General features: G+C 34.6%; 1 protein-coding gene across 1 annotated transcript in view; it reads right to left on the reverse strand.

Moving 5' to 3' along the window:
- Positions 1 to 409: 409 nt before the first annotated feature.
- The window catches only part of LOC144970323 (uncharacterized), a 30,013-nt gene continuing 6,908 nt past the window's right edge, over positions 410 to 23,514 (reverse strand). Inside the window, exons 5-8 of the mRNA XM_078909840.1 lie at positions 21,011 to 21,147; positions 12,277 to 12,424; positions 5,122 to 5,263; positions 410 to 4,549 (exon numbers count right to left, since the gene is read on the reverse strand). Of these exons, the coding sequence (XP_078765966.1) occupies positions 4,388 to 4,549; positions 5,122 to 5,263; positions 12,277 to 12,424; positions 21,011 to 21,147 (589 nt within the window). The 3' untranslated portion in view covers positions 410 to 4,387. The remainder of the gene's footprint in view (positions 4,550 to 5,121; positions 5,264 to 12,276; positions 12,425 to 21,010; positions 21,148 to 23,514) is intronic.

A 23,514-nucleotide genomic window follows, 5' to 3' on the forward strand; every position in this document is an offset into this window, starting at 1 on the left:
GGCTAAATATATTGCAATGTTGATAGTGCTGGAAGTTTTCTTTCTTTCTTTCTTTCTTCTTCTTCTTCTTCTTCTTCTTCTTTCTTCTTCTTCTTTTCTTCTTCTTCTTCTTCTTCTTCTTCTTCTTCTTCTTCTTCTTCTTCTCTTCTTCTTCTCTTCTTCTTCTTCTTCTTCTTCTTCTTCTCTTCTTCTCTTCTCTTCTTCTTCTTCTTCTCTTCTTCTCTCTTCTCTTCTTCTCTCTTCTTCTTCTCTCCTCCTCCTCCTCCTCCTCCTCCCCATCCTCATCGTTCTCTTCCTCCTCCCCCAGCTCTTCATCCCCTTTCTTCTTCTCCTTCTCCTCATTCATTTCATCCTTACTTCATTTTTCCAACACTGCACAAATAAATAAGAAGGAAACAAGACAGTCATATTATCGATCTTATTCTTTAATTTGTCGAAAAAATCAATCATTGAGAAATCTCTCACTAAATCTAGATAAGTATTCTTTTCACATTTATCTATAATATTTCTAACACTAAAATCAATACTCAATTTTCACCCCAGAATTAACCTCCCCTAACAATGCAAGTATCAATGACCATTTATCAGCATGTTTATTACGGAATCCTGTTACAAAAACTTCAAGTGAATCCATACCAAAAGTCTTGCCCTTTTCACGCTTTGACGGCAAGACCAGTTTCCTTCCATATCACAATTTATCACAATTTACGGTCGGCTTCAAGGGCAAATGGGCTATCCACACTATATAAATGGTTTCCATAAAGTTACTGGGATCTATTTTTTATGTTTAAGCAATACGATTTTTAAATATTAAATGGGTTAATATGAAAAATTGTTGTAGCTAAAGTGTTGGAGCAAGCCTGGATGGATATCTTTTAAATAGTGAGACAGAGGAATCATAATGATCAACTGTTTCAAAACAATGTTATATCGAAGTGAAATTTATGCTGAAATCTGAATTTTTCGAAGTATTAATCACTAGAATCTCAAAAGTTTATGTTTGTAGATCACGAAATGACTTTTATCATCTTATTAAATGAACATAGTAAGCTTATAAACAGCTCATAATTCAGACTTAAAGTTTTCTGCTTCTTGCTCAGTTTGACATAATGCTGTTTAGAGACAGTTGGGTTGGTTGCATGTTATGAGTTTTTTTTAAAAAATTGGATAGGCACTTTTGTCGTACTCGGAAAAAAAAACCAAACGCTTTTAACATTTTTGGCCAGAAAATTTGAAATTCAAATATCGGCAGACTTGTTCTTTATACCGTCCAATAATTATATATCTTCCAATAAATATAGATAAATAACTTAGTTTTTCTGCGTGCTGCCATCTCAACTTTTTTTCCACCATTTATTTATCAATAGAATTGCCATGGATCCTTAACATGCTTCATCTGGCCAGATGGTATTTGTCATAGTTAATAATATACATTTTTGATACCTGTGTCCGCAAGGTTCTGATTTAATAGTTTTAGTGTATTAATATTAATTCGAATTGATTCGAGCAATCATTCAATCGTTTTACGATTTGCAGAAGTTTTGACAACAAAACCAATAATGTATCGTTATCAAAATGTCACATAAAAAAAATTAAACAATTCAACGTATTTAGACAAGGAAAGCCTTTTAGAGCCATATTGCCAATTGACTCGGAGTTTGTCCCGGTGTCTATAGCAAACGACGATTAGGAATTGCTTTCTACTCTTTGGACAGGACCCTAGCCTTTTGCAAAGTACTTTCCGACATATCTAACAGACCGAGCTAGCCAGGATGGGCAAGAGTGTCTTTAAAAAAAAAACAACTCTACTTCACCCGGGGTCGATCCCGTTCATTCTGTGCTTGAAGCGAGTGCTCTACAAACTGAGCTATCGATACTCTGAAAGTGCACATTGGTGTATCTTATTTCGTGACAAACCATCCCTAACTTTAAACACGTCAAGACTAACAAAATTTTAATATGATCACGATTGTGTTTTCTCGTTAGTAATCGCCGTGTAGGCCATACATCATCAAGGACCACAAATATTCACAAAGAGATTTACCTAGTTATCAGCCAGTTGTATGTGGAAAAAAATTTGGCCAGAAAATCCGTACTTCAAATATCGACCGATTTAAATGGCCCTCGTTTTGGCAAAAAAAAAAAAAAAAACAACTCCAAAAAAAAAACAAAAAAACTTTCAAACCGGGGACTTCGGAAAGTCCCAGGTTTGAGAGTTTTTGTCAATGTGAGAGTCATTTAAAACGATCGATGTTTGAAAGGACGAGCTTTCTCGCCAAATTTTTAAATAAGTGTTTTTTTTTTTTTACAGTACGGTAGATAACTGGGTAAACTTTGCTTTGATCCCGTCATCATCAGCAACAGTGAATAAGACATTAAGATGAATAAATAAACTGATAAAATACGACATAAATTAATGATTTAAGGACTACACAATAAATAGAAAGACGAAAACAAGTATTATATTTTATATGAATTAATGAATACTTTATTATATGGCTTAATGAACACGTTTTATCATAATTATTGCTTTAAAATACAAACAAAAAGCAGCAGCAATTTTTAATTATTGGATCTAAAAGTGCAAATAACTACTCAATTTTGGTTTTCAGGGACAAAAAATGATAAAAATGGCCACCTCATATCCCCTTGTTTCGAGAGATTTTATGAGAGATAAATATCCATTTTCTTATGGGTGGGCAGATTGATGGTCAAAAAATGTCTACTACTTGGGATCAAGGCTAGTTTCTTACTTTTGGAAGCGAGTGCGATAACAATCAAGCCAACTCCTCGGATTTGGAGTATAAAAAGTAAAGGTAAAATTCTTTATAGACTGATGGTCGTTGAATGCTCTGGAACGTTGAACGTTCAATGGTCTGGTACAGTAATGTTTTTTTTCAAAGAGTAATATTATAAAATACAGAGAAGGGCGTAAGATAAAATAAAGTATCTTTATAGACTAACTCAGCTTTGTTGCATTTTATATATGCTTGAAATTCGTTTTCAGCAAAGTTGTAATGATAATGATGATGATGAATTTGATTTTTAAAATGATAATTATAACAATAATAATGACGATGATGGTGATGATGAAGTTAATAATAATAATAATAATAATAATAATAATAATAATAATAATAGTAATAATAGTAATAATAATAATAATAATAATAATAATAATAATAATAATAATAATAATAATAATAACTATAATGCCTTTTCATTATTACCAAAATCCGCTCTATAAAGAGCACATTTGTTGAATTTGTAAGACTATATAATTATGAAGTGAACTAATACAAGACACGTCTCTCAACCTTTCATTCTAATCAAACCATCGACATTATAATACATGATACACGTTTTATAAACATCTGAAATGACATTATTATTCTCAAAATTCATGGTGTAATGCAAGAGCAATTATGTTTTGATATACACATTAGATGACTTGAAAATCTTGGGTTATTTTTTTTTTTCTTCCAAAATTGCAACCATCGTACTTCTTAATTTCATGAGTCGTACCGGCTCGAGATCAATTAAAGAGAATCATATGCTATAATGGCTTTGCAAACAGAGAAGAAAAATGTTGACGTCACAATTTCTACTTTTCCGGTTCCAAAATCCCTGGAAGTGGGTATGTAACCAGTTATCGGGAGGACTAATAAGAATAGGTCACACAGTCGATCATAAGGTGCCATAACTAAATTAGTAGCAGGATGTACAGGCAGATTTTAAGGATTACGGGATGTAAAAGAGTAATGATGGATTATTTTGACGACCAGTACATATTATATGACTAGAAAATAAGATGTCATCATTCTGAACACAAGGCAAGTCCTCTGGAAGAGTGCTTTTACACTTCCAATAAGATTGGAACCAGTTTTTTACATCACATTTTTTGTTCCCTATTAAGACGATACCTTTCTAACCAATAGGGAATGATATTAGAGGAAGAGTAGCATCCCTTGATTGGACGTCACCGGCGGAGAAGTTATTTGTAAACAAACCAACTACAAGCCAAGCGCTCCAAATACAAAATTTATTATTCATATTTCTGTACAAAAATGCATATCATAATCAACGTAGAGCTTTTCTTTAGTTTTCTCCATTATGAAATGTTACCAAAATATTATGTAGACTACAAATTAAAAATAAAAGATGTTGATAAATAATACAATATGATGAGACAACCTTTCCTAAACTTACTGAACTTCCCGCTAATACTGGCGATAGCGTCTGTCAGTTGTCTAGACGCGACTTCAAACAAAGGGACTCTACTCTTAAATCTGTTTTGAAATCTCATTACCTATAGTCAAGTGACACACATAAATTTGAGACATGATAATCACGCTTGCTTAAATCTTCATTGAAACAAGTGACATGCTTATAACACAAACACTGACATGACCATCATAGCCACCAAAACAAAAGAGTTCAGAATAGCTACGGTAGCCGAGTTGTTGCCGGCGCCACCGCCTTTTTCAAAACTGGTTCTCTTTTTGGTTTCGAACTTCTCAGGGTGGCAGGCATGATCAACTGCTGAAACCTGTGAAATGGAAAATAAAAGTGAAAATATATTGTGAAACAATTCAGATGCAATCATAAACACACACACACACACACACACACACACACACACACACACACACACATACTTGTATACGGTGTAATATGGGGACTTACGCAAAAAACCTCGAAGTGGGGACCCAATGAAGGAAATAGATTTCTCCATAAGTTTTGGGTTTAAATTAACCAGTGACTAATGCTGTCTCTAACAAGGGGTAGAGATTCACACACACACACACACACACACACACACACACACACACTGTTAACGGCCAGGTACTCTTATTACACCTGAGTATGGCGAGGGAATGTGAGTAAGGAGTCTTTTCCAAGGACTCAACTATGCGCGAGCCTGGCTCGAACCCAGGACCTTCCGATCCGAAAGCGAGTGTCATACGACAAGACCACATAATAGAGAATGAATGAATATGGCTGCGCTGTCTCTATGGACACTTGCGTGAACAATGTGTGTGTTACTTTGAGTGTTTCAGTCTGTTCTTAGTATCCAGAATACGATTTTCTTAATTGTCATGGCACAAATTGAATGCTTACCTGTTGAGGATTAACATTGCACTCAGGTGGGATGAGTTCACATTCCAACTCTCTCCTGAGCCCGATGACGGCGTCAACACAGGCCTCATGATTTTTTCTGGTCCAGGCTTTTAAATCGCAATCAATCTGTTTCACTGCCACTCTGTTTAATTAAGAGAAGAATCACATAACATAATTAATGAGTTTTATAAGAGAGTTAATGAAGTTAGTAAAGATTGGCAGAGAGAGAAAGAAAGAGAGAAAGAGAGAGAGAGAGAGAGAGAGAGAGAGAGAGAGAGAGAGAGAGAGAGAGAGAGAGAGAGAAAAGCGAACGGTCGCACTATCGACTGAGCTGTGATACAAGTGCCCGCTCCTCACGTTTTTCTATAGTTGTATTATCTAGTAACATAAGCATCAATTTCGTGTCCATACATCATTTTATGATTTTGAAAAAAATGTGTCAAAATTCGTTTTTAAAATGAATAAAATGTGTAGACAAATTAATCTTTTTATTTTCATCAGGACAGGGAGCTCAGGAAAACTTGTTAAGCTTCTTAGATCCGTAATTCAATTTAAGAGAGATATTTTATGTAAGATCACATTGTGTTAATAAAATTATGTCAATATTATTATTGGATAATAATATAAATTGTTAAAAAAAAAACAACTAACAACAACAAAAAACCTAAAAAACTTCAGCTTTTATATAGTGCAATATCTACCAAACGTGCTCAACGCGCTTTACAAGGGGACCCTGGCCAACAGAAGCAATTAACATGTTGGATGAGATACGACGCCTGTTAGGCGATAGTACAATTTCTTTTTCTGACAGAAACAACACCGTGAACGTCCAGGTACTCATTTTTCACCCGAGTACGATGAGAGAATGTGAGTAAAGAGCCTATTTCAAGGACTCAACTATACGCCGCTCTGGACTCGAACCCAGGATCTTCCGATCCGAAGGCAAGTGTCATACCACTAGACCACAGAGCCGCACAAAGAGAAAAAAAGAAAAGACCGGTTCTAACTTCTATATTAATTAGTGTTTTGTATCTCTTTTTGTGTAAAAAGTAAGTATCTTATAAAAGAAATCGATTTTCCACAGTGAAACTGTTAAAAAGTCATTCTTTGTTGTAATTGCTAAAATCGTGATGGTTACGACCTGTTTCAAGACAGTTAAAAATAGAAATATTTTCCATCAATAAATAACCGGGTTTTTTTTCTGTGAATTAAAATAAAATTAATATATTAATCCACCAAAATGAACGCACAAACGAATACCGATACACTATGTGCGGATATGAAGTCTTGATGTATGACACTCGCATTTGGATCGGAAGATCCAGGGTTCGAGTCCCGCTCTGAGCGGCACATAGTTGAGTCGTTGAAAAATGCTCTCTACTCACAATCTTTCACTGTACTCAGGTGTAAAATGATTACCTAGCCGTTTACAGCGCTGCTTCTGTCCAAAAAAAAGGTGATGTCGTGAAACAGGCGTCATGTCTAGTAGTACATGTTAAGTGTCGCTGTCAGCTATGGGACCCGTTTAAAGCGCTTTGAGCATAATTAATAGATATTGCTCTATATAAATGCTCAGTTTATATATTTTCTAATAACTGACGCGCGCATTGACACAATCCTCATGCAAGATAACGGTATTGTATGATGCTAAGAATATATAAAAAATGTCCCCCCCCCCCTCCCCGTTTTAAAATACACATAAAATGCACATTGTGATAATCTAGGCAATTTAGAGATAGACATCCTATGATTATTGATAGGTGGTGATGATAGAGAATGAAATTTCGCAATTCACACCCACCCCCCCCCCCCTCCTTGTTACGAAAAATCGATCGATAAAACAGTCTGGTCGGAGACAAATCAATTTTACAGAATGTGACAATTGGCTGATTATTATTATTGTCATTATTATTATTGTTATTATTATTATTATTATTATTATTATTATTATTATTATTATTATTATTATTATTATTATTATTATTATTATTATTATTATTATATATTTATTATTATTATTATTATTATTATTATTATTATTATTATATTATTATTATTATTATTATTATTTATTTATTATTATTATATTATTATTATTATTATTATTAATAAATACAAAGGCGTTTTACAAAGGGTCCCTGACCAACAGCAACACATAATGTGTAGAACGAGACATGACGCCTTTTAGGCGATATTACAATTTTTCCGACAAAGACAACGCTGTTAACGGCCAGGTACTCATTCTACACCTGAGTATGGTGAGGGAATTTGAGTAAAGAGCCTTTTCCAAGGACCTTCCGATCCGAAAATGAGTGTCATCTCGCTTGACCACATAGCCGCAAATCAACAAGAAGAAGTAATGAGTATTGGGAATTGTAAGGTCATAGTGAGTACCCCATGCCTGTGACAGCTGGGCATGTCTTTGGAATTATCTTCATTAATCTGGGATGTTTGGAGAACAAGACGCGCACGTGCAGTGAATGACACGAGACCAAGGACCACACGGTGATTGGTGGGATTAAATCGGAGGATAGGGCAGAAAGATACAGGTCGTGTGTTGATTACATGTTAGCCACTTGATGAGGTGGACTTAATCATTTATTTATATAGAATGATATTGAAAGTAGGACAAGGGCCAAAGGGAACGAATCCTCCAATATATACTATGATAACACCATGAGAGATTGAAGTGCTGCTACAGTAATATGAATGATCGTATTGTCACCTCATTTTAAGGCATATTATATTATGTGAGTACAGGGACATGGTTATTTTAAAAAAAATATCACTAGTGTTATTAACAATTGTGTTATAATAATACTGATTCTACTACTACTACTACTACTACTACTACTACTACTACTACTACTACTACTACTACTACTACTACTACTACTACTGCTACTACTACTACTATTACTACTGCTAATGATAATAATATTAATAACAATAATAATAATAATAATAATAATAATAATAATAATAATAATAATAATAATAATAATAATAATAATAATTGTTATTATTATTATTATCATTATTATTATTATTATTATTATTATTATTATTATTATTATTATTATTATTATTATTATTATTATTATTATTATATTATTATTTTCATTATTATTATATTATTATCTATTATTATTTCACATTATTATTAATCATCATTTTATTAATATTATTATTATTATTATTATTATTATTATTATTATTATTATATTATTATTATTATATAATTATTATGTCATTATTGTTGTTATCACAACATCATATTACTATTATTATTATTATTATTATCATCATCATTATTATTATTATTACATTATTATTATTATTCTTATTATTATTATTATTACTATTATTATTATTATTGTCATTATTTTTTATCACAATATTATTATTATTATTATTATTATTATTATTATTATTATTATTATTATTATTATTATATTATTATTATTATTATTGCTATCATTACTATTGTTATTATTATAATATACGATGATTTGAAAGAAAATTATATATTTGTATATTATATATAAGATATGAAGTGAGTAGAAAAGTGCCAGAAGACAATAGAGAATATAAATTTTTTTCGCGGCGGTGGTGGGGTTTGAACCTGCGACCTTATTGGTACGACAACTCCGCCTGGCAGGTGAGAGCGTGGCTCTACCGTGTGAGCTATCCACGAACACAAAAATATTCGTTTCAAACTCAAAGTCATTTCTAGATCCCTCTCTCACCCACTTCTTGAGACCGCCGATTCGTTCACGACCATCGCGAAGTAATTTTGACCAGCAGTTAAGCTTAATAGCCAATATTCTCATCACAAACATATAACATAGAAACGATTGAGACATTGAGTATGCTCCGGTGTATGGGGTGAATTTTTAATTCAGAAAAGTGAGTGGAGCAGGCACTTCTGTTGGTAACAACAAGATATGAAGTGAGTAGAAAAGTGCCAGAAGACAATAGAGAATATAAATTTTTTTCGCGGCGGTGGTGGGGTTTGAACCTGCGACCTTATTGGTACGACAACTCCGCCTGGCAGGTGAGAGCGTGGCTCTACCGTGTGAGCTATCCACGAACACAAAAATATTCGTTTCAAACTCAAAAAAAAAATTTATATTCTCTATTGTCTTCTGGCACTTTTCTACTCACTTCATATCTTGTTGTTACCAACAGAAGTGCCTGCTCCACTCACTTTTCTGAATTAAAAATTCACCCCATACACCGGAGCATACTCAATGTCTCAATCGTTTCTATGTTATATGTTTGTGATGAGAATATTGGCTATTAAGCTTAACTGCTGGTCAAAATTACTTCGCGATGGTCGTGAACGAATCGGCGGTCTCAAGAAGTGGGTGAGAGAGGGATCTAGAAATGACTTTGAGTTTGAAACGAATATTTTTGTGTTCGTGGATAGCTCACACGGTAGAGCCACGCTCTCACCTGCCAGGCGGAGTTGTCGTACCAATAAGGTCGCAGGTTCAAACCCCACCACCGCCGCGAAAAAAATTTATATTCTCTATTGTCTTCTGGCACTTTTCTACTCACTTCATATCTTGTTGTTACCAACAGAAGTGCCTGCTCCACTCACTTTTCTGAATTAAAAATTCACCCCATACACCGGAGCATACTCAATGTCTCAATCGTTTCTATGTTATATGTTTGTGATGAGAATATTGGCTATTAAGCTTAACTGCTGGTCAAAATTACTTCGCGATGGTCGTGAACGAATCGGCGGTCTCAAGAAGTGGGTGAGAGAGGGATCTAGAAATGACTTTGAGTTTGAAACGAATATTTTTGTGTTCGTGGATAGCTCACACGGTAGAGCCACGCTCTCACCTGCCAGGCGGAGTTGTCGTACCAATAAGGTCGCAGGTTCAAACCCCACCACCGCCGCGAAAAAAAATTTATATTCTCTATTGTCTTCTGGCACTTTTCTACTCACTTCATATCTTGTTGTTACCAACTATATTATATATCCAATATAAGAATAAAGCGAATCCTTGATTCAAACATAATATAATCGGTCATCAAGATATTCAAATAATAAACTTGTGTGTGCATTACACTGTCAACTATCCACGAGACGTAGGTACTGTATCTATCAATCATTTTCCTGTCAATGGCAACCTAAAGTTTAACCAAACTATTGATATGGTTGATGGGTTGTATTAGTGGTATTAGTACTTCCATTCGCCATCATTTGTATCTTTCTCCTTCTGCTTGAATGACAATTTGATCCAAAAATAAAAACGTTGGATTTTTATTCAGGCACACCAAAAGATTATTTTTATTACCAATTAGCTGTCTTTTACACCTAATTTCACACCAATAAACTGTGAGAAAATATTCTGCACTCGTTGATTAAAATTTTTATTCAACGCGTTCAAAGCATTATTCAACGATTACGCATTTACTAAGAAATGAAAGGGTTTTCCGATGGAAGGGGTGGAATAATATTTTTGATTTACCATTCACTCATAGTTAATTGTTATATAAAAGTGACAATAGCATATTAAATATTGCTAAAAATGAAATTATAATCTTACGGTTGGTGAGTTCAACGGTAAATACGAATCGAATCTATTACGTGAAACTGTGTCATGTAATTTTGAAATTTATGAGGTGCAGGGAAAAAAAGTAAAAAACAATTAGTACACCTTAAAAAGTATAAAATCTTTATACAAATATATAGGTAGAGAAACTAACGTGACCTCTGCACTAAACACTACTTGCTCTACATCTCTCGTGATAAAATATAAAATAAAATAAAATAAAATTATATGTCAAAACAATATATATATCGGACTCTGATTTTCTGTGACATATAATTCAAGGCAGTGGAAAAAAGATACCCATTAAAACAAATCTATATTATATAGATTTTAGACGTATCGTGGTTGACAGATCATGAAGTGAAAAAAAAAACAGAAAGAAGAATGAATATGATAATGAATAATTGATGAATAGGAATACGAAATGAAAAAAGGAAGGAGAATGAAATATTGATGAATGATCGATGATTATATCATTTCCATTAGTAGTGAAAAGCTTTCACAATTTAGCTCTTCTACCTTATATATTTTAATGCTAAGCTTGACTTATCAATAGAATTGGAATCAAGGAAAGCCGTGGTATAAAATGAGAAATTGAACGTCGTGTATTTTTCCATTTAGTGAAATGTGATCTGGTGACATGTGACGTCATCTTCATTCTTCATTCTTTGGGCCATAAACATAGCCACCTCTAATATATGCCTATGCCGCAAAGTATCGGCCCGATAAATCATGAGCATTACTCACTTAACAAGTGATTAGCAAAATATATTGTCGCTGTGAAGAGGTGTGAACTACCTTCCGTTCAACTGTGTGTCCAAATATGATGATAAATGCTCACAAACTGTGGAGTTGACTGATTTGTCTAGCTGGCAAGTCCTATGGGTAAGAAACCGACTGGCATACCATAAGAGTCAAAGCGTGGCCTTCGTAAACTAATTACCTGACATTGACCAACAAATTACGTGAAAAGACAAGTCTTTGGCCACAAAAGAAAACAAATCGTGAGTTGTATTCAACAATTTCAATCAATGGGACCACTTGATTCCTTGATCACTACTAAGGACAACGAACTAAGCGGTCAACAAACCTAAAAATAATGTCAAAAGCGTAGCCATCGTAACTGACACAAGAATCCACTAGGACTTATAGATAGTATGCGCTTGGCTAAGAAGCTCATAACATTGCCATCCGGAAGTATAACGGACCAACACACAAAACTCTGTGTAACCATGAACTTTTATAGTCGGGGTAATAGAGTTAAGTGAGAATCACTCACAAACGCGGATGGCAAAATACAATAACAAAGGCCCGATTGACGTCATCTTCATTCTATCTATAGTTTGACGCCATTTTTGGGGGGTTTTTGCACCGTCTAGTGAGTTGACATTAGTAACGTTCAAGGGAACAAGTGATCCCATTGGTTGAACTATTGAATACAACTCATGATTTGTTTTCTTATGTGGCCAAAGACTTGTCTTTTGATGTCATTTTTTTGGTCAGTGTCAGGCTATCAGTTAACGATGGCAACGGTTTTAGTTTCAGGGTATATTATGATAAAAGTCGCACACAACATTGAACTTACTCGCAAAAAGACTTGAAAAATTTCTCCTCACTCCAATTTCCCTGACGTGCTTGCATGTCCAGTTGGATGAGGGCTTGAGCCTCTCTCTGCTGACATCTGTCGACATCATTCGTGGTCTCGCCAAAACACTGGAGGCCATGAAGATAAACTGGGGAATAAATATACATATATATTACAAGGGTCAATGACCAACAGCACACGTAACATATAGAACTAGTTATGGCACCTGTTAGGTGATATTACAATATTTACCGACAAAGAAAACGCTCTTAACGGCCAGCTACTCATGTTACACCTCAACTATGCGCCGAGCGATGCTCGAACCCAAGACCTTCCGATCATAAAGCTAGTGCCATACCACAAGACTACATAGCGGCACAAGTAGCAGCAGCAGCAGCAGCAGTAGTAGTAGTAGTAGCAGTAGTATTAGTAGTAGTAGTAGTAGTAGTAGTAGTAGTAGTAATGGTAGTAGTAGTAGTAGTAGTAGTAGTAGTAGTAGTAGTAGTAGTAGTAGTAGTAGTAGTAGTAGACCGTTGATGAATTATGAAATTTTGTCCGGTACACTTGCTACTCCTATTCCTATTTTGATGTATTCTAAATCATTACCATTGGTCATAGAAATATTTTCCTTTCTCAAGGTCAGTCGGTTTCATTTACCATTTTTTCCTCTATATTTTTTATGTATGTTGTCAGCAATTTTTTTTGTAAATTATCGGTGAAAGCCTAAATAAACGTGTAAAAAACCTCCAAGTTCTCCTGTCGTTGTGTAATCATTTGAATTGCTGACTCCTCTTGACCGGTCATCAAAACAATAATATATGGAACCGGGAAAATTTATCCATCATAAGACTCCCCCGAGGGTACGGATACCACCAAATAATTAGCTATTGACCCGACCAATATCACACTTGAACGTCATCGTCATAAAGATAATAATAACAATATAGCTATAAGTAAAATAATACCATCATGCTTGAGCCCATGTATTTCCTAACTTTGGTTCCTCTTCATCCTTTCCTTCCAAATTTTACTGTCGTTATAGATATTAAGTAATGAACAAAATAAATATAACAGCTTCAAAAGAGAACAAAAATACCAAACACGGGACGTTTCGGGCCCATAACCCTTCTTCAGTTTTTGTTATTGGCTAAAGAATAGTTTTGAGCCCGGAACCTTCCGGCGTTTTATTTTTCTTTTGTTCTCTTTTAAAGCTGTTATTTATTCATTTTTCTTCAATACTTTTTGCAGTCACAGCTTCTAGCAGCTTAGTATCATTTTCATTATAAATGTTACATTTTATAACGGTTATCATTAGTCTTCAACAATGATCAAAGCGTTTCAAAAGTACAATTAGCATAAATCACTACGACACATAATGCAAATTACGAGTATCAATCATTTTTTTGTTTGTTGAGATATTGACAAATATCCACTGTGAATTCACTATTTTCGTAAAGAGGGAGGGTTCGACAGATTCGTTTCAAATGAATTATCTTTTTATTAGTAATTGTTAAATTTTCATAAAGACATTATGAATGTAATTATATAGAAAGGAATTATTCCTCTGCGAAAGAAAGTTTAAAAGTTACTTCAAAATTTATGTGAGCACGGCTAAAAGGAGTGGAAGGTGGAACGAGCACCAACTTAAAAATTAAATAAATTTTAAAACTACATAGATTCGCAGGTCTCGGGGCTTTTTGTCCACCTTATATAGCTAGGATAGAAGGGTGAGGTGGGGGGGGGGTGAGTGGTGAAGACATTGCACTGTGATCCGGAATGTCCCGAGTTCGAGCCCCGCTTCAGGCACTTTCGTTTTCTTCCCTTGGGCAAGAATATAAACCCCCAATTTTCTCACTTCAGACATCCTGCTTGATGGATTATCTTCTTTATGGGGTGCCGAGGCGACGGTCTCTTACTGTGCCATGGCGGAAGGGCGTAATTAAAAAAAAAAGAATATAGCTTGGCATATCTAGATAATTCAATTCTTTAGTTTGTCTGAATCAGATTTAGACCTTCCCTGACGAGGACATTGTAACGAGTAATTTTAGGCTGACGCTGATCGGTGTCCGTGGACATTCATAAATAGGCAGAGTAACTGATGCCGTGGCCAGTCCTCTATGGTTACTCTACATCTCGGTCAAACTTATTGACAATCCAGGAAGTGTCGGAAACGGAAGTCGATGGACACTCCCCGGGGGATGGAGGGTTCGGTTAGTTTTGATTTAAGGTACTTTCACACGATCCATCATTAACAACATTTAATGGTAGGAAAGCTATAAAATGTAATGATGATAACAATCATGGCGAAAATAATGTTATTTATTAACATCTTGATAATAATGATGTTGTTGACGGCAGATAGAAAACTGAACGGCTATGTGGTCTTGCTTGCAGGTCCCCGAGTCCCCGCTGTGCGCGATCCGAATTTGAATCCTTGAAGAAAACTTTATTCTACTTATTTCTCACTACGCCCACTCAGGTGTAAAATTATAGTAGTAGTCGTAGTAGTAGTAGTAGTAGTAGTAGTAGTAGTAGTAGTAGTAGTAGTAGTAGTAGTAGTAGTAGTAGTAGTAGTCGAGTAGAGGTAGTAGCAGCAGCAGTAGTAGTAGTGGTGGTGGTGGTGGTAGTAGTGGTGGTGGTAGTAGTAGTAGTTGTAGTAGTGCCAATCAGGTGTAATATTATAACAACAGCGTTGTCTGGTTTAAAATATCGCCTTACAGGTTGTCTTGTCTCCTTTTACATGATGTTGCTGTTGGCTTGTAAAGTCCATTGGACACATTAACAGAATGTTGCAGTTCAAATAAGCTGAAGCCCCTTTTAATATACCAAATGCAGATATTTCATAGCCCGTGATTCAAATGATAATTTACAGTCTGACTACCACGCTTCATATATATATATATATATATATATATATATATATATATATATATATATATATATATATATATAATATATATATATATATATATATATATATATATTATATATATATTTATATATAGCGCACTTTTAACACCTGCTGGAAATTTAACATTATCGTCCTGTTGTCCGTTGATGTAAAATGTGAACAGGCAGTTAGAGTCATATACGTCATTTGAAGTAAATTAATGAGTTAGAGAGACTGGCGAAATTGTAATCAATGGTAGAGGTCGTTCAATTTCATAATACGAGTACTATGTCTCGTTGGTTGGTGCCCAAGGATAAGATCAATCACCGAATCAACATTTCACCGGTTATCTGTCGCACTCTAGAAAGACACGTATTAAAAAATTTGGACAGAAAACTCGTTCTCAGAATATCGATCGATTTAAATGATCTGAGAGGTCCCAGGTTGAGCGTTTTTGCCAAGATCGATATTTGAAGGACGAGACTTCTGGCCAAATCTTTTTAATACGTGTCTTTCTAGAGTTAACAGAGAAACCGACTTTCAGATTTACAAAATCACAAGTGCCTATATGAATTGCGGAAGATGTGCTATGAATGGATAAGGGTAAATAACATTGAAAGTCCAATTAGTCGGAGTTTATCCGGTTTTCTGTCGCGAAAAACGGATCGATCTTAACACTTCGTGATTACCAGTCTGAATTGAAATCATTATACGACAGAGTTTTACCCCATGGTTTTAAAGAGTTTCTGCAAGAAGAAAATGATCTGAAAAAGTGTGTATGAGACACTGTCATACAAAGCAAGAAAGAAGAACAAGCAAAATAAAAATATCCCCAAAATCATCCTGTCTTGTTTTTGTTTTTTTGTTTGTTTTTTTTTTCTTTTAGGTATGATTTTTAAATTGTATCTTTATCTTACCTCGATGCCTGCTCCCTAATTTGTCACCTTAATATTCTGCAAAAGTAAGAATGTTGAGTTAGTTGTGAAGCAATGAATCATCTCAACTCGGGTAACCAAAATGGTATCTGATTTTAGGGATGATATCTTTTTTTTTTTGGCCTTGTCTGACATTGAATCAAACACTTTACAGATTTGGCTACGCGGAATCGATTTTTGTTATTCTTAGGATGGAAGTTGATACTTGTGTCGATTTTTCAGGCTGGCCCAGTGCCTGAACCACAGAAACGTACAGCTCCACCCGTACATCACATAATCCCCTTTTTATTCTGATCAGTCATTTTTACTTCAAATGTCATTCATCTCAATCTTTGTTGGAGTTGATAGGAACCCCAAACCCCTCTCACCCCTCCCCAAATAAGAAGAATTAAATGGAAATGACTAGAATAACCGTTTTTGAGAGTAAAAAAAAAGTTTCATCATCATCATCATTGCCTTTTTCACCCTGGGTCAGGGTATAGGTCACAGACAGTTTTCATCCTTCTCTATCCTGAGTTAACTTTTTTAAAAATCTCGTTCCATGTCTTATCACTTCTCTCTAAATCAGCTTCTTTAATTCTCCATGTTCCCCGTAGCCTTCCCCTTGTTCTTCTGCCCTGAGGGTTCCAGTCCAATACTTTGTTTGTTAGAGTGGAGTCATTCTTTCTATGGGGTGTCCAATCCACCTCCATCATCTTCTTCCTATTTCTGCTGTGAGTAGCTTACGCATGCACCTATTTACGAAAATCGGTATCCTCCTTATACATGCCTGTAATGTATTCCAAGTTTCACATCCATCCATTAGGACAGGCATCACGTTTGGGTTGAAAAGTCTTAGCGTATATTATTATTTCTCCTCAATAAACACATATTAATCAACTTAAATGTTGTTATTTAGACAGGAGTGTAAATCATCAGTCTTTGGTTAAAATAAACATAATACGAAATTGTTAAGGTGAATCACATAATAAACCTCCTATCTCAGAATAATAAGAGATCTTAGGTTTAAGACTTCTTGTCAAGTAGGAAATATCTACGCCTATCAATATATTGTAAAGGTGCCTGAATAAAACAGAAAAAAAAGCGTTTAGTCGCTTTTCAACGAAGTTGTTTGTCTAAATCATGAATCAAGGCCGAACGCCAGAGGACCTCAGGTGGTCTCAAGTAAAGCGTTATTGGATCAATGAACTGGACTGACAGAGTGACATGCAACTGTGAAAGCCTTATTGGACTGCACGATCATTGCTTTCCTTTTACTTAGATGATGATGATGATGATGATGATGATGATGATGATGATGTGATTCTTCCTTTTCTTCTTCTTCTTCTTCTTCTTCTCATTATCATTATTATTATTATTATTATTATTATTATTATTATTATTATTATCATTATCATTATCATTATTATTATTATTATTATTATTATTATTATTATTATTATTATTATTATTATCATTACTATCATCATCATCATCATCATTATTATTACTAATTTATTATTATTATTATTATTATTATTATTATTATTATTATTATCATTTATTATTATTATTATTATTATTATTATTATTATTATTATTATTATTATTATTTATTATTATAATGATAATTATTATTATTATTATTATTATTATTATTATTATTATTATTATTATTATTATTATAATGATAATAATAATAATAATAATAATAATAATAATAATAATAAAATTATTATTATTATTATTTATTATTATTATTATTATTATTATTATTATATATTATTATTATTATTATTATCATTATCATTGTCATTATCAGCCGCACCATCAGCACTATCATGAAAATCTGTCATAGTTACAAAACTCTACGTAAAGCGCTCTGAGCACATTTAGTGAATGTTGCGCTATATAAAAGCTCTAGTTCTTTTTTTTTACGTAGCATTCAACGAGTGCATATAAACAACTCCCATGCCCAACATTGCTATCACGCTTCATTAATCGACTTACTGTGCAGTTCCTTAACTAATATCTATCTGGTTCTTAACTCGATTAGCTCCTCCTTAATTAATTATCTGGCATCAAGTGTACTTGGTCAACTCTTCATCCATTATTGATTTTAGATCTGATGCATCAGGAAAACCAACAATTCATAAATGTAACCCATCGTTTCATCCCGGTATCAGGACGTGATAAATAGGATACTGAAAATTGGCTTTAGTGTATAAACTAAGAAATGTGAAATTAATCATATTGGCCTCCATTAAAATAATATCAATAATAAAAGATAAATAAATAAAATTCCCTTTATTCATCCCATAGGGGAAATTTGTCTTTAGTGTCTATTCCGAAGTAAGACTGAATAATCCAGGCGTCAGCCGCAGTGCAGCGCCTCACATTGAGCTATGGCGAGGTGACTTGCTCAAGGCGACACAGCGTAGCGGCGGGTGATCGAACTCGGTACCTTTCGGGTATGAAGCAAAGACCGTATCGCTGAGTCACGCTGCCCCCTAAAAATGTATCAAAAATGTATTTTCTCAAACTAGATAGTTCCAAACTTTGTCATTTTAAGTTCAGTTTCGGAATCTGGATCGCCCCGATATAACACAAAATTTATCGGGTGGGTCAAACATTCTCTTTATTTGATTCATAGGAAAAGGAGACCTCAGAAGTTTCCAACGTCAAGATTATTTACTAATAATAATAATAATAATAATAATAATAATAATAATAATAAATAATAATAATATAATAATAATAATAATAATAATAATAATAATTAATAATAATAATAATAATAATAATAATAATAATAATAATATAATAATAATAATAATAATAATAATAATAATAATAATAATAATAGAGAAGAAGAAGAAGAAGAAGAAGAAGAAGAAGAAGAAGAATAGTTGACATTTGTATAGAGCATGGTCAAATCAAATTATATAATGCTAAAAAATGCATCTATTTGGCCACATTCCCTAACAGAACTCAGAAAAACTTAGTACCCCGTTCGCTTAGTTGGTAGAACTCTCGCTTCACACGCAAAAGGGACCAAAATTGACCCTGGTAAAAGTTGAGATGTTTTATGACACCCCCCCCCCCTCCCCCCCACCTGTGTACATTCAGCAGTGGTTGAGTAGCTGGGTTTGTTAGATCTGACGGAAAATACTTTGCGACAAAGTAGAATCTTATCCAAAGGAAAGCAATTTATTTTGCTATTGCCCGGTTCACGCTATAGAAACCGGGATGAACTCCGGCGCCATTGGCTCTGAAGGACTACCACACATGTGTTATGTCTCGACCCATACGTCACGGCTTGCTGTTGGATTGGGGCCTAAAGAGCTTACAAAAAAAAAAAAAAAAAAAAGAAAGAAAGAATTTCCAAACACCAACTACTTTGGATATTTGGCATAATTGACCACCATAGACCTGAATGTTTAGTTTTATTTATTGAATTCATGGTCAGAAAGTCGAGATGAAATGGAGGGCGGAGGTTTTAAAAAAGAATAAATGAAAAATGCAGACAATCTGAATTTGATTGAACATGTATTGGTGCGTATCACCCCATGGTGAAAGGAATATATAGGTAAATACACGTATTGATAAACAAACGTGAAAAAATTTTGATAACTTCAATTCAATGTTCTCTCTCTCTCTCTCTCTCTCTCTCTCTCTCTCTCTCTCTCTCTCTCTCTCTCTCTCTCTCTTCCCCCCCCCCCCCCCATCCTTTTCCCATTTTTATAAAAAACAATGATTATTTCTTTTTCTTTTTTTTTTTAAATGTAAAATAAATATCTAATTAACGTCTTGACAATTAGAATAATCGAGTCATTGAAAAGCACGCTGAGTGTAAGGAGTTCATGGAAATGCGTTGGACAAAAATGTTCAAATTATTTAGCTATAAAAACAAAAACGATTACCAGACAAAAGCAAAAAGAAAATAATATTATGATATATCATAAAAACATCTTCTAATTTGAAAGAAGGTCACGCTCATCTTCCTATCACAAAATGGAAATTGACAGACCCCCTCTCCTTTATTCTTTTCTTCATCATATTATGATCCAGGGCATGCCCATAACGATGTGTAAGTGAGTGCATTGGAAACCCGGCGGCGTTTGATAATGAGATCCACGTCAAAAAGATGAACCGCATTAATATATTTCGATCAATGGCAAATATTTTCGCAAATACACAAACACTCACACACACGCACCCAGAGAGAGAGAGAGAGAGAGAGAGAGAGAGAGAGAGAGAGAGAGACGCACACACAGACACACATCCGGCTTACTCCATAATATTGCCTACGATAACTCCCCTCCAGATATAACATCAACTAATAATCACTTATATTATTCTTTAAAAGCTGTGTTATCCATTGGGGAGGGCGGGGGGTCACATGATCACGATGTATTTGCGAAAGCCAAACAACCGAAAGTCTAATCTATATTAGTCAAACAACCAATTTCTTCTTATGTAGGTAAGTAGAACGACGATATTCGATTAGTTACCTAATTAACCTATTACGTATCGGTGGATAAAAATAAACTATTTAATCACGTGATATCATATTGACTATCCAAGAAGAAAAAAATATATCAAGATAGATCTGCCATTTATTGACAAATTGCCATTGACCTCGTTCGTTCTCACGATTACTGTTGCTTTTTCAGGAAAGGCACCAAGACACGTTCTTTATGGGTTGAGTGTGGACGCTTTTGTTACTTTCGTTCCTCAACGAACCAATCAAGAAGACTTAAATGAGGCTTTGCCAAAAGGTCATTCTTGTAACATTCGACACAAAAAGACATCAATATTATATTGTGTCATATATATATATATATATATATATATATATATATATATATATATGTGTGTGTGTGTGTGTGTGTGTGTGTGTGTGTGTGTGTATAATATTAATGTTTACCTTTAGGGTGAGCACAAAGTACAGTGACGCCTTTGTTGAAGGAGGGAATGTCAAGGTCGATTGCGCGTAAGATCTGAGGTGCCTCTGGACATTCGTCGGCTCTCTGTTGCATGCAACTTATCAGCTTGTCTTTGGCCCTGTGGTAATAGAGGCAATGAGAAATGCATTATTTCTATAATCAAAGGACTAGTGGATACGCAGGCCTTGGTTGAGTGATGATTATGCCAATGTGCTGTTCAGATAAATGTTTTTCATTCTTAGAAAGCAAAAACAACAAATTTGTCAAATGGCTGTATTAAAAACTCTACAAATTCAAACCTTTATGTTCATTTCTCTTGCATGCTGCAGGGAACTGAAACACCAATTAAGAAGATTGACAGAAACCTCAGAGATTTGCAGGAAGACATCTTTGTCGTATATAAACTTTTTCTTCATCTGCATGAAGTGAGCGTCTAACTATTTAACAACAACAACAATTTATCACCATTTTTAGAGTTTTGAATTATAATGATTCAACGTAGATACTTTCAAAGCAAGCAATTGTTATTGTCCATTTCACCCAATAGAAATGAGGAGAAATCAGGTCCATGGGCCTATTGTCTCTGAAAGACAATTAATTTTTAAAATGTTACGGATTTATGTGTAATCTAATACAGGCTGTATTGGGAATGAGATTAGCGGAAGAGTAGCGTCCCTTGATTGGAAGTCACGAGCGGAAAAGTATTTAAAGAGAGAACGTCATGTTGGTTGTGCGGCATGAGACACTTCACCGAAAGGGAGGACGAGAGAGACGCATGCGCAATGTTTTCGACCAATGATATCCCAGCTTCGTCAAGCTTGGAGTCAATGAACTCATTCATATAAAATCATGCTTAATCATGCAGTCAATATAGTCCTTAGGGATCTTCATAGATCAAATCATTGCCAGAAATGTATGAAACCCTTGCATAATTTGCGATCCATCGAGATATTATTTAATATAGAACCTTATTTCTATAGGGTTCGCAATGATATAAGAAACACATGTGGCCAGTTGTCTCGAAAAGGTATTGAACCTGAAGTATGGAATTCAAATTTAAGATTAACTTAAATAGCCTAAGTTAAAATATGAATGGTCTAATCGGGGAAAGTGGGTTTGGTTCTTTTATCCTTTAAAAAAAACTTACATTTTCTGATTCTGACTGCCCATTTCGGCTTGGCAGTAACTTTTTTCGGCTACTTCATTGCGACATCATACTATATTGATGCTATGTGTTACTATTCTAGAAAATATCCACTTCAACGTAGATGGATAGAAATAGATATAAGGACAGGAACGTTACTGCAAAATCATCTCGAAATGTTTCATCTACGACCACTTCAGTAACGAGAATGAATGAGTGAGTGAAGAGTGAGTGAGATAGAAATAGACGAGTTATTAGAAAACGTACGATTAAGCAGCATTGTGTTTACATTCATTGAACAATTGAGGAGAGGGGGGGGGATAGGATTTTCTACTTGTTTTAGCAGAAATATGCGATACTCTATCAATTTAGGCTTTTAGCTACTTATTTATAAAACAAAATATTAATAAGAGTTGAAAATTTTTATAAATTCAATTTGCATGTTAAACTAAAATTAGGCGGACATCTTGTGATATTGCTAGAATCCTTTTAAAAGAAAATATTCTATCAAAAAATGGTGAAATTAAAATCGCTTGAGGGATAGAATAAATACTTTTTTTGCGCAATTGTGTTTTGAAAGTAGTCATTCAGAGCCATTAGCCCCATGGAGCCGGAGTTTATCCCAGTTTCTATAGCGTGAAATGGACAATAATAATTCCTTGTTACCATTTGGATAGGGCGCTATTCTATCGCTACAACCACTGTTGGATGGACGGAGGGGACAGAAAACAAATCTTGACTGCACCTCGGATCGATCTCGGTCCCTTTGCGTGTGAAGAGAGTTCTCTACCAACTGAGCTATAGGTACCCCCTGTGTTTTGAAATCGGAGCTTTATTCTTGTCGTAAGTTTGAAAGTTCGAGCACTGATTGAAAACACATGCAGCGAATCCTATATTCTAATAATAATTTCATCAAATTATTCGTATTAAATTATCACATAATTTACCCAAGTAAACACGAGCTACAAACCAAATGGTAAATTGCTCTAAATTTTTTTTGCGTTGCAATGCAGTCTACTTAACTTGTCCCTTGATGTCAATTATGTTTTCGAGCTTTTGGAAACAAGGGGAGAGTTTGTGTGGTGGTGGTGGGGGGGGGGGGAGTGTATGGCGTGGTTCAGCGATATAGTTTCTTGTTTCGAACCCAGATGGTATCAAGTTTTACTGCCCGCAGCGCTGTGTGCCTGTCTTGAGCAAGACACCTCATCCTAGCCACTTTAAGGCGCTGCATTGCTTTTTCAGCCTTCCATTGGAATATTATTATGTCCTTTAACAAATTTCTTCTCGGGGACTACTCAAGGGGATTTTATTTTATTATATTATTTTATTGTGACCGTTTAA

Source organism: Berghia stephanieae, chromosome 4 (genome assembly GCF_034508935.2).
Source record: "Berghia stephanieae isolate SIO BIC M18660-M18661 chromosome 4, UCSD_Bste_1.3, whole genome shotgun sequence".
Taxonomy (NCBI): domain Eukaryota; kingdom Metazoa; phylum Mollusca; class Gastropoda; order Nudibranchia; family Aeolidiidae; genus Berghia; species Berghia stephanieae.